Raw genomic sequence first — 12,177 nt, forward strand, 5'->3', positions numbered from 1 at the left:
CTCTGTTATCAGCCTGCAGTAACTGATTTAATCACTCCGTATTTTAACTTTCCTGAGGCTGCAGAAGCAAGTTGCTGTGTGACTTCGCTGGGGACGCAGCACAGGCTGCAGTGGGGCTGCGTGCTGCCAGCCCTGCTGCTCCCAGCACACAAACTGCAGCCAGGTCGATGGAGCAGCACCTCCCCCCAATCCCACCTTCCTCCTCATAGCCCTGGGGGAGGGAATCGGCTCCTCGTGTGAAGGTATTTGGGAATGAAACCCAGCTCCCTTCTCTGCAACTGACCAATGAGAGGAATTCCTGTGTTGGCAGAGGGTTTACGGCCGATAAATTCCACGGGTCTCAGATAACACATTCTGGAGACAACTCCCATTGTCACAGGCATAAAAGAGCCGGGCTGGGGGAAAGGAGCACGCATTCCTGCTTCAGGATCACAAACCGCAGCTCTCTTCAGGTCCCTGGCATTTCTCCCCATGGCGACTTACAGCTTCAGGCAAACCTCCTCCGTGGTTGGGGGGCCGGGCGGCCGCTCGCTCCGTTTGGGGGGGGGGTCCTTCAGGGCTCCGAGCATCCATGGGGGATCCGGTGGCAGGGGTGTGTCAGTGTCTTCCGCCAGATTTGTCTCTTCTGGCCTAGGAAGCGGCCTGGGCGGTGGATATGGAGGCGCCTTCAGCAGCGGCTTTGGTGCGGGCTTCGGGGGGGGCTGGGGCTCTGGGGATGGTCTGCTGTCAGGGAATGAAAAGACGACGATGCAAAACCTGAACGACCGCCTCGCGTCCTACCTGGACAAAGTGCGCGCGCTGGAAGAGGCCAACGCAGAGCTTGAAACTAAGATCCGTGAATGGTACCTAAAACAAGGACCGGGCCCTGCCCGAGACTACAGCCCTTATTACAAGGCTATTGAAGACCTCCGAGACCAGGTAGGTGGTTGTATTTTCTAAGGGGCACCTTAGAAGGAAGCGTAAAAACCCAAAGAGAAAAACTCCCTAGGAAAGGAGCCAGAAGGCCGTGAGGTCTGTGAAAAGGAAGATGAGAACACAATCATTGGTTGGGGCAGGGAGAGAAATGTGCAGTACGAAATCATCCATGATTTGAAGCGTTAGCAGGGAGAAAGCACAGCACAGCTCAGCGCAGACACCTCAGCGCTAGGAATTAGCAGACATAAAAGAATCGATCCCATCTATAATGCAGGCTGTGTCCCAGCAGCCATGGGCAGCTGATGTCAGATTTCTCAGGAGACGCACGCCCTGGAGCACACATCTGGAAGCTGGCTGCACTGTGCAAACAAATGGAAGAAAACTTTAGGGTCATTTCTCACAGTTCAGTTTGTGGCCACTCCCACGGGGTTCATTTTCCCTTTGTCGTAAGTCGCTCACAAAGACAGAACTGGGAATCAGATTTTCACCTTTTGGCATTCTTTTTCCTCCTGTCTTTTCTTCCCTTTTGTTAGAGAAGATGTTCCTACTGTTTTTGCATATGACCTTTTAAGTTTTGAAAGCAGCAGGCAAAAAAGACACATTTTCTAATTAAAAATTAAAAGGGATTACTGCTAAGGAACATTTCCTTCGCAGCATTTCATGATTGATTATCAGAGTCAGTAAACACTAGCGTGGTTATTTTAAGGGAAATAACGTGCTCAAAGGCTTTACAAATGCAGTACCAACCGAGATTGCTCACAATACACAAACATGGCATTTATTTTGCAATCACACAGGCCTTGCAGTCACTGCCCTGTTAAGAAAACACGCAGACAGAACGAGTTCTGCCCAGAACCGCACTGTGCTTCCTCTGCTTTTCACCAGGAAGCTCTGGTTGTGCCTCACAACCACAGCAGCTCCCACTGACCGGCCTCTCCCTCACACCGCAGGGATTCCAGCTTAAAGCCCTATAGGACACAAGTAAGGGGACCGACCCATGGCTGACAGCAATGGCAGAAATGCTGTGATCAATCTGTGCTGCCTATTTGCTACAGATAATCTGGTATTTTCCTACTGACACCAAACAAAATGCACTCATCTTTGGTGGAGCTACGGGTGAAACACAATCATAACTCTTCCACCTTGAGCGTAAGGAAGAGAAACAACATGCTTGTTTCACCTCAGCAATGAGCTCTCACTGATTGCAGATCCTTGCTGCCACTATTGACAACTCCAAGGTCGTCCTGCAGATTGACAATGCCAGGCTGGCTGCTGACGACTTCAGGACCAAGTGAGTAATTTCTGAAGGGGAAAAGTCTCCTGAGGAGGCAAAGGGCAGTGGCTGTGAAAAAACAAAGAACGCGTGTAAAATCTCTGTATTAGCACTAGTTTGATCCTGTCATTGCAGCTCAGCCCTTTATGCATTGCTGAAAACATCACCTATTCCACAGAAAATGCACCATCATGTGAAATACGTGTAGAAAAGCTTAATGCTGGACAACATTTGCTATACTATAGTTCCTGCAGTTCCAGATGCATCTCTAACAAATAACACATTTCACAGTGCACTCATCATCAGCCTGAAGGGTTCTGCTTTGCTTTTTTGAGGTTTGAGACGGAGCAGGCCCTGCGCCTGAGCGTGGAGGCCGACATCAACGGGCTGCGCAGGGTGCTGGATGAGCTGACCCTGTCCAGGGCCGACCTGGAGATGCAGATCGAGAACCTGAAGGAGGAGCTGGCCTACCTGAAGAAGAACCACGAGGAGGTAAATTAAAAAACAAACAAGAAGCGTTTGGGGAGTGATGTTAGGAAAGCACTGTGAGGGGTGCCTCAGGATTGCCTTGGGATCTCCAGTGAAAAAGAAAAGACTTCTGTGCAGAGTGGCAAATGAAAGATCCACCCTGCTGGTTTTCCAGTGCAGTCATTTAGAGCCTTGCAGAAAGAACGGATGGCTCATAATGTCCTCATTCATAACTGTACCCTCTTTTATCTTCCGCTGCTATATCAACACAGGAAATGAGTGCCCTGGGAGGACAGGTAGCCGGCCAAGTCAGTGTAGAAGTGGACTCTGCTCCAGGCATTGACCTGTCCAAGATCCTGGCTGATATGAGAGACCAGTATGAACAAATGGCGGAGAAGAACAGGAAGGATGCTGAGGCCTGGTTCCACAGTAAGGTATCAAAAGCTTCATACTAAATAAATGCTACTTTTTAAATCCACAAAGGAAACAAAACGACTCTGTAACTTACATAAAACCAATCTGAAAGCCGTATGATCTCTGCTCAGAGGCCCCACGTGTCTCATGTGGCATTTTCCCATTTTCAGACTGAAGAGCTGAACCGTGAGGTGGCCATCAATACTGAGCAGCTGCAGAGCAGCAAGTCTGAGGTCACCGACCTGAGACGCACCCTGCAAGGCCTGGAGATAGAGCTGCAGTCCCAGCTCAGCATGGTATGTGAACATTTGCACTGCGTAAACGCAGACCCCTAAAATACACCCGCATTCCCCTCCTGCAAGCAGCCCAGCAACCCTTCCCTCCAACTGTGCCGGCAGAAAGGCGCGCTGGAGAGCAGCCTGGCAGACACGGAAGGGCGCTACAGCGCACAGCTGGCGCAGATCCAGGCCATGATTGGCAGCATTGAGGCGCAGCTGGCTGAGCTCCGAGCTGATCTGGAGCGCCAGAACAACGAATACAAGATGCTCATGGATATCAAGACCCGGCTGGAGCAGGAGATCGCGACGTACCGGCAGCTCCTGGAGGGTCAGGAGTCCCAGTAAGTAACGGCTCGTGGCACAGAGCCTCTGTGCTTCGCCTCGTGCCGCGTGAGCGCAGCGCGGTGCTCGTGTGCCGCAGCATGGCAGCACACAGCTTCAGATACTTGGGGTATTCCTTCTCCTGGGACGAAAGGGAGACCAAGGAAATGAACATCTTGCTTTTGACCATGTACAAAATGATGAGAGAATGTGCTGTCGTACACGGGTGTCTCACACAGCATGCAGTGTGTTACCTCCCCTCTCACCTCTCCTCTCTTTGCTTGCAGGTTGTTTGGCTCCCTTTCTGGATCTCCCGGTAAGGACTGTTTCTCCTCTAGGAAGCCTTTAGTAACCAAAGAAGTTTGATTTTCTAAAAAGATAAATACATACATTAAGGCAATTCTGCCCATTTCAGACTGGGCTGCTGCACTGATCTGTGCCACAGAAAAAGTCAAAGTGATGGCTCTGGCCAGAATTCAACAAGTTTTAGACATCAAAAGCTATTAGACATCAGGAAAAAATGTCAGCCTTTGCCACTGTAAAACACACAACTCATTCCCCCAGGTGGAAGGATCCGAGCAATTTCAGCCTGCCAGCTCAGGGGCATTGTACCAACATGCAAGAATGACTGGCTTTTAAAGGTCAGCTGCATTGTAAAAGTGATGCATGATTCAGGTCAATGCTATGAAGAACAAAACTTCTGAGAGCAGGGAATGACAGATGAGACACAAACTAAGCTCAGTAACTTGCAGAATGGTCTGATGTGTTCTGGTTAAGTAACCGTTGTTCTTTTTCTCCATATTATTGCAGACAAGAGAGACAAGCTGGCAGATGGAAAATAGTATGAAAGTCCCACAAATGTCATCTTCAGGATGAAGAGAAAAAAGGGAATTAAAATGCAGAGAAATCACACTAAACTGCTGGAAATTAACTGCACAGAAAATCCTTGTCTACACCAAGCTCAAGTAGATTGGTTCATTTAGCAGCGATTAATTTGCAGACTAGGTTAGGTTTTTAATTACTTCTTTCTTGTGCTGTATCTGCTCCAATAAAGATGATCCTGCAGTCTCAGCTCCCGTTCTCTCACTGTGCAGTCGCTGCTGAAGCTGGGCTGCAGCCACAGGACGACGCAGCTGCTGCCCCAGCACAGCCCTCCTGGGAGCTGCAGTGGCTGTGCACCCACAGGGCTGACGGAGATGTCGGGAGATTCCAGCAAAGCTGGACAGTGTTTTGTTAGGGCGAAATGCGAAGCTGTCAGAATGGCTGCAGATACACGGGAGTGAGGGACAGGGCTGAGATTTCGTCACTCACTTTCTAGTCCAATGCACTTATCTTCAAACAGAAAAATCAAATCCTCACCCATACGCAGGTATGGGCTCTCAGGACTCTTCCAAACACCTTCCTTCTTGTATCACTGGAAGGGTGTTCTGGCTCAAATCCCAAATGCAATCGCTCTTACTTCAGGCCATCAGAAATCAGTTATTTCACTCCCAACTCCAGAGGCTTACAGCCAGGGAAACTTCTCTGGGCCCGTGCTAAAAGAAAACTGGGGCTACAGCCCAGGCCTCCAGCCCCACTCCTCAGCCCCAGCAGGGACACACGGCTCCCCAGGGTGAATCACTCCTCTCAGACAGTGACAGCCCCTTCATCACTTCTCGGACTTGGGAGGGAATACATTCTTACATTCATTTTTATAAGTCCTCCTAGATTAATGGAGTGTTTGCACAGCAAGGAGCAGCGCAGAGCTGCAGACCTGCTCTGTCAGGGCTGGGTAATCCTCCCCAGGTGAAGGGGCCAGCGCTGGGCTCGGCTCTGCGCTGACTCAGCTGACCCATCAGCAGCATCTGTCATGGCCTGATGCACAAGTCCCAGCTCAGCCCCTGGAAATCCAGCTCTATAGCGTTTGACAGCAGCCTGACTATGAGACAACAAACTGACAGCAAAGAAAAGACAGTCCTGAGAAGCACAAATCAGCAAAGATGTGGAGGGGAGGGCAGGACGGGGCTGCAGCAGGCTGCTCTGGTGTGGCTGAATGAAAAATCCCCACAGTTTCCTGATACAGCTGACAGTGGTTTTGCCGGTTTGTGCGTTTCTTACTTTCTGATTGGAATTTGATCTCGCCTACTGTGGGATCACTCCGTCCCACAGACCCAGCAGCCTGCACACCTCCGCACGCTGCCATAACAGGGGGCTTAGGGAAACTTCTTTGTCTTTGGGAGACTTTGCCTCAACTCGTCCCTGAGATGCTGCCTCTCACAGATACGCACATTTGGCAGCTACACACAACTATTAATCTGCCCCAAAGCAAAACTGAAGTGCTGTGGCAGAGGTCCAAGCTCCGTTTGAAACATGTTTCCACAGCTATGAAATATCCTGCCGCTGCTGATGAGCTGAGGGCTCACGATCGGGCTGTCAGGCTGCGTATTGCTGCTGGAGTTTTGGTGCTCATTGCCTCAGAATCAGAATCACAGAATCATGGAATCGTAGGGGTTGAAGGGATCCCCAGAGATCATCGAGTCCAACCCCCACACAAAGGCTGCTCACCACAAGGGCACAACTGCACCTCACAGAAACCCTTTGCCCATCCCAGCAACTGGAGCGAGCCCAGCACCCGAAAACATGCATCCTGCATGGTATGAAACCTGAAAAACTGCTAAGGAAAGCACAGCTGCTGCTGTGTTGTTTAGCAAATACAGGTTTTTCCTTCTTTGGAAGGAAAAAGGACAACTTTTTGGAAAAATGTTAGAATGTGTTCACTGCAGAGCAGAGATCAGAGGGAATTCCTCCCACCCCCAGCCTTTACTCCATGTCACAGCAGTCACCTCACCCCTCCTTCACCTGAACTGTCACCTTATGGGCAGAGAACGGCGTTCTGTCTGCAAAATCCACACTACAGGCACACCTCTCACAGCCGTTGTGCCCACTGTCACACCCTGAGCACCAAGCAAGAAGTTCACACTGCTGAACATCGCCCAAACGTGGTTTCTTGTGCTGCTCAGCAGCTGGGTTACTGATGTACTGCCTGCCATTGTCACTCACAAATGGGTGGAATTGAAATGCACTGCGTTTGAGACTCGCTTTAAATGAAAGATCAATGTCACTTGGTAAGTGATTCTCAAACCTTGCTCTCAGTAATTACTCATTTCATAGCGCAGATCAGTGCTGCACATTTAATCCCACACTGAACTTTTCAGCTGAAGCTCGGCTTGTTTAGGTTTGCCAAAAGTAACAAGAACTTCATCTTCCCACATTCTTCCTTCAGTCAAACCATTTCACTCTTGTTTTGCCCTTCGCACCTATTTCACAAGTTAGTGAATTAAACCAAATGTGCCAGTATCCCAGAACACAGATGGATGCCCCTCGTTCCTCACACCGTGCTGCGTGTCTTTGCAATAGAAATTCAGATGCCAACATTTAAATACAAATTCCAAGGAAAGAACAGGGATAAAAACATGGAAAATTCAATTCCAAATTTTTGCGGGGAAAAAAAAATAGAAACAAGAAATAATGGCGACGTGGACATTTCTGCACAATTTGTAATTTTCAATGAAAGTAGAATTTTACTTAACGAAACCTGCAGTCATTTATCTCCCCAGAACCGCGGTGGCTGCTGTGGATGGGGAGTGGGTGCGGTTCAACTCGCTTTGTTTTTCCATTCTTGATTGTCAGAAAAGTAAACCCCGAGCTTCAGAACTGTAGCCCGAAGAAAAACACAACCTGAATCATCCCTTCAGTCTAATTAAAAGAAAAAACCCAAGCCCCAACCCCTGGGATGTACAGCCAGCTCCGCGTGTAAGGAATGTCATCATAATTGGCCTCACCTCAAGGGAGGGGAATCTTCGGAGGGAGGGCCGCGGCCCGGCTTTGTCTCTCGCGGCTATAAAGGAGGCGCCGGGGCAGCGAGGCACAACGCCTTCCTTCCCGCTCCGCACTGCGCCCACCGCCAGCTCCTGCCGAGCCGCAGCCATGACCACGTACAGCGTGCACAACTCCTTCTCCAGCGGTGCCGGGGGCTTCGGGGCTGCCGGCAGCGGCGGCTGTCGCCTTTCCTCGGTGCGGGTCGGCGGCTCCCACCGCGCCCCGAGCATCCACGGCGGCTCCGGGGGTCGCGGCGTCTCCGTGTCCTCGGCCCGCTTCGTCTCCTCCGTAGGAGGCGGCTACGGGGGGGGATCCGGCGCCGGCTTCGGCGGCGGGTTCGGAGGAGGCTACGGCGGCTTCGGTGGAGGTGCGGGCTTCGGCCTGGGCGGAGGAGCCGGCTTTGGGGGAGGCTTTGATGCCAGCTGCGCCTTTGGTGGCGGGGACGGCCTGCTTTCCGGCAATGAAAAGATTACGATGCAGAATCTGAACGACCGCCTGGCCACGTACCTGCAGAAGGTACGAGCTTTGGAAGACGCAAATGCAGAATTGGAAGTCAAAATCCGAGACTGGTACCAGAAGGAAGCGCCCACCAGCCCGGCTCGAGACTACAGTAACTACTACAAGATAATTGAAGATCTCCGAGATAAGGTATGGCGTTCATAGATGGGCGGTTAGCAGAATGCACCAGAGTTGTGGGAGTGCACGGTTCACACCTCTGAAATCAAGTAAAACGATTAGGAAATAAATCTTGAGTTCTCCAATCTAGAGCTCTATGTGGCTCTCAGCAAACCAACAGAAAATTGTAACCTTTCATTCATTTAAACAGCAAACGTTGCGTCCTGAAGACGAGCTGGTGTTTGCAATTAAACAGATTACAGAAGTTAACGGAACATGGCAAAGTGTGCTGAGTTCCCAGTATTCACAGTGCTTTTCCCTGTTTTTCCTACTGCCAGATCCTTGCAGCCACTATCGACAATTCCAGAGTCGTTCTGGAGATTGACAACGCCAGGCTGGCTGCAGATGACTTCAGACTGAAGTAAGTTTGCCTGAAACACATTTGTCCTCTCTCTCCTTCTCTCCCTTTCTCAAACAGTTTCCTGAAGCGCAGAATTGCTTCTCATCTAGAAAATAAAGTTCTTCAGCCACTGAAAAAGATGTATTTCCAAATTACAGAAAGATGCTTTCATTAATGACTTCTAATGAGAAATCTCTGGCTAAAACCGATGGCGTTTTTAGGGATTAGAACACAGTAACCAGATTACTGAGCTGTAAATGTATACAAATAAATCATGTCTGTTTTTTAGCGATGCTCTTAACTATTTTAGTGGCCTGAATCACAGGGGAAAAGAAGACAGGAACAGTCTGGGTTTTTGACATAAGGCTCCACTGCCTACAAACTCGCACTCGTGCCGATGCTTGTCTCTGTAAATCTGCAGGTATGAGAACGAGCTGTTCCTGCGCCAGAGCGTGGAGTCCGACATCAACGGGCTGCGCAGGGTGCTGGATGAGCTGACCCTGTCCAGGGCCGACCTGGAGATGCAGATCGAGAGCCTGAAGGAGGAGCTGGCCTACCTGAAGAAGAACCACGAGGAGGTGAGCGCTCTTAGCAGTGCAGGGAGGAAATTGCTTCCCTTGGCATTTATCTAATAAAATCAGAATGGCAACGTTAATAAGGAGAGAACCGTGATATTAAAAGAACCTGAAGTTGGTCCTGAGAAGCATTTATCTGATTCCAAAATGTTCAGATCCATGAGCTGCAGAGTCTCAGTCTGACATTCCTAGGGCATGTGACAGGTCACATAGAAACTACATGTAAGTCTGAGAGTGCGAGTATACAGAGAGTAGAGAAGCACAAACATGGAGAGGTACAATTTGAGAAACGTTCTTATGTGTCCCATCTCTGATAGTTAAAGCGCCACACAGCAGTGCGTGGGCTGCTGCTGGCAGAAAGCGTGTCAGAGCACAGCGCGTAACCTCCTGTGTGTCCCCGCTCTCATTTCCCACGCAGGAAATGAAGGAGTACTCCAACCAGCTCAGCGGAACAGTCAACGTGGAGATGGACGCTGCTCCTGGCATCGACCTGACCAGGATCCTGTCGGAGATGAGGGAGCAGTACGAGGCTCTGGCTGAGAAGAACCGTAAGGATGCTGAGGCGTGGTTCCTCACTCAGGTGAGCCTATGGCAGCAAACGTCGAACCGATGCGCTGCCTCATCTCTGCTGCTGCAGCGGAAGAGATCAGCTTAAAATGTATTTTTTATGCATTTAATTTTGCAGTTGCTTTTTTCTTTCAGACTGATGAGCTGAACCGTGAAGTCGCCACCCACACCGAGCAGATACAGAGCAGCAAATCCGAGATCACGGAACTGAGACGCACGATGCAGAGCCTGGAGATTGAGCTGCAGTCACAGATGAGCATGGTATGGAGCTGTGCCCGGCATGCTGCAAGCCACAGCCAGAAACCTCCCCTGCCCCCTCCTCCCTTGCTTTGGTTTAGATTCCATCTGCGGGATGAATCTGTACGACAACCTGTTCTGATGTCTTCCTGCATTAGAAAGCTGGACTGGAAGCCAACCTGCGAGATACAGAAGGACGATACTGCGCGCAGCTGGCACAAATTCAGAACCTCATCACCAGCGTTGAGGAGCAACTGAGTGAAATCAGATGCGACATGGAGCGCCAGAACCAGGAGTACAGAATGCTGATGGACATCAAGAGCCGCCTGGAGCAGGAGATCGCCACGTACCGCCAGCTGCTGGAGACCCAGGACTCCCAGTACGTTTCTGTATACAAATCCGGTGATGGACAGATAAGGTTAATCACAGGGCACATTGTAAAGCACTAATTTGTGCTTGTTAGCTGACTCCAGATTACTAAATCACACTGATTGCATACACAGCCTGCTGAGCACTGGCAACATGGGTGCTCGGCAACATCCCCAGAGCTGCTATCACTCAAACTACATTTGCAGATCAGTTGTGCTGATAATTTGAAGCTATGTTGACTACAGTGTACTACAGAAGGCACCAGGCCCCAGACAGGTCTCACGTAATCCTCTTCCTGGGCTGGAATCACCGCCTTCAGCCTAGCATACCACTCACAAGTCTGTTCTCAGGATCTCTTTCTCTTGCTTTTCTGCACTTGTGAACAAAGGTTTGTCATCATATCACAACATTTATCATCACACACCCAGAATAGAAGAGGATAGACCACAACTGACTTCAGTAAAGTCTAACATTTACTGCCCATTTCTCGTACTGATCTACACAAGGAGTTGCTTTTGATTTCTGAGAGGGAATCAGCTCCTTATGTTGTTTCTAGAGACAAATCAAGACTAAGAAGTGGCCTCACTGATGGCCACGTTTTCTTTAGAGTTCACAGCAGTGCTATTCAAAGCCCTGATGTGAGCACAAGTACCAGCAGAGTAAGAGCCAACCTGCTGATGAAGCACTGTGAGCACTGAGCTGGGCGCACAGCGTCTCCTAAGTGTCGGTGGACAAACTCATGATGGTCATTGACCAAACTTTTCTTCTTTTCTGCAGGATGTCAGGAGTGAACCCTAAGGATGGTAAGTAAAAAATGTGACATAAAGAGGGGTGGAAATGAGTTCAAGCAATAGAATTAAATAAGCCTTTTTTGCTTGGTATTTCTTCTTATTAACACAGATCATATTCTCTGCAATAATACCTTCTTTTCCATTTGGAGAGGAAAGCACTGCACTTTATCTTATCTTTTATTTTATGTGCACTTTTGACCCCAGCTTGCAAAATGATTGCACTGACTCCTCACGTGGCTCTAAAGCACAGCAATCTCACAGAGATTCCTCAGTTCCTCCGCTGATTCATACAACCTGCAGGAGAAATCTGACATGCAGTGCACTTTGTTTATATCTTTACCTCTGCTATTTCATAACTGGGAAGATTTACTGGATGTGGACCAGCAGGAAGAGAAGATGAGGTGCAGAGGCAGCTCCTCCTCCTCTGCTGTGTGGAAAAAAGTCAGGAAATGAGCAAACAAAGAAACAGTGAGTGACTATTCTGTGTGTTCCCATACATTAAATGATCTTTTTTTCTCCTACCACAGCTGGAAGAGCCCGTGGGGGCACAGAAGATGAGGGAAGGTCTTCCTCCACTCGTGACAGGAGATACTAATAAAGAAATACTGAATCCTCTCTTGCTGCGACACCACCTGTGCTGGACCAGCTTTAAGAAGGGCAGTCCAACCACTGGCTAATGCTTACAGAAACGTGCTGTTGCTTTTGCTAGATCACAAGATTGTAACCCAAAAAGTGTGCACCAGCTTCACGTCTTTCCTTAAATTTGCTCTCCCTTTTTATGCCATCATTTGGCTCTATGGGTCAGAGACCTCTGCTTCTTTCTGTACAGCATCCTTATGAAAAACTGTACACAATAAAGTTTCTCTCCTGCTTGTGCAAATGCATTCAGTCTGATGTTGTTTTTCTGTAGTCGGTGCAGCACTGCCATCCACGCAGCCACCTGCCCTCCTTACACAGCACTCCCTGCAACCCAGCCGTGGGGTCTGACATGGAGGTACCTCCATGCATCACAGTGACATAACAGCCTTAAGAAAGGCAGTGATAAATGGACAGATATAAAGTGCCATTGGGTTCTCCCAGGAAGCAGAAGTTAATG

General features: G+C 49.4%; 2 protein-coding genes across 2 annotated transcripts; both read left to right on the plus strand.

Annotated features, from left to right (window-relative positions):
* Window positions 1-359: 359 nt before the first annotated feature.
* On the plus strand, window positions 360-4,740 carry LOC122188895 (keratin, type I cytoskeletal 19). The gene is made up of 8 exons (XM_042887568.1): window positions 360-918; window positions 2,124-2,206; window positions 2,524-2,680; window positions 2,929-3,090; window positions 3,241-3,366; window positions 3,469-3,689; window positions 3,957-3,985; window positions 4,480-4,740. Exons 1-8 carry the CDS (start codon window positions 472-474, stop codon window positions 4,509-4,511), a joined length of 1,257 nt encoding a protein of 418 aa, XP_042743502.1. The 5' UTR covers window positions 360-471; the 3' UTR covers window positions 4,512-4,740.
* Window positions 4,741-7,635: 2,895 nt separating this feature from the next.
* On the plus strand, window positions 7,636-11,965 carry LOC122188894 (keratin, type I cytoskeletal 19-like). Its single transcript, XM_042887567.1, has 8 exons — window positions 7,636-8,175; window positions 8,481-8,563; window positions 8,964-9,120; window positions 9,536-9,697; window positions 9,820-9,945; window positions 10,080-10,300; window positions 11,068-11,093; window positions 11,609-11,965. The coding sequence occupies exons 1-8, from the start codon at window positions 7,636-7,638 to the stop codon at window positions 11,674-11,676; spliced, it is 1,383 nt and encodes a 460-aa protein (XP_042743501.1). The 3' UTR covers window positions 11,677-11,965.
* Window positions 11,966-12,177: the final 212 nt, after the last annotated feature.

Source organism: Lagopus leucura, unplaced genomic scaffold (assembly GCF_019238085.1).
Source record: "Lagopus leucura isolate 7727_CA_CO unplaced genomic scaffold, USGS_WTPT01 Super-Scaffold_100094, whole genome shotgun sequence".
NCBI lineage: Eukaryota > Metazoa > Chordata > Aves > Galliformes > Phasianidae > Lagopus > Lagopus leucura.

Bases quoted from the DNA above. Each gene is read 5' to 3' on its own strand.
- LOC122188895 (XM_042887568.1), top strand. From the start codon at position 472: ATGGCGACTTACAGCTTCAGGCAAACCTCCTCCGTGGTTGGGGGGCCG. The intron at 2,681-2,928 runs GTAAATTAAAAA...ATATCAACACAG, and splicing joins TGAAGAAGAACCACGAGGAG to GAAATGAGTGCCCTGGGAGG. The intron at 3,690-3,956 runs GTAAGTAACGGC...CTTTGCTTGCAG, and splicing joins CTGGAGGGTCAGGAGTCCCA to GTTGTTTGGCTCCCTTTCTG.
- LOC122188894 (XM_042887567.1), top strand. From the start codon at position 7,636: ATGACCACGTACAGCGTGCACAACTCCTTCTCCAGCGGTGCCGGGGGC. The intron at 8,564-8,963 runs GTAAGTTTGCCT...GTAAATCTGCAG, and splicing joins GCAGATGACTTCAGACTGAA to GTATGAGAACGAGCTGTTCC. The intron at 9,946-10,079 runs GTATGGAGCTGT...TTCCTGCATTAG, and splicing joins TGCAGTCACAGATGAGCATG to AAAGCTGGACTGGAAGCCAA.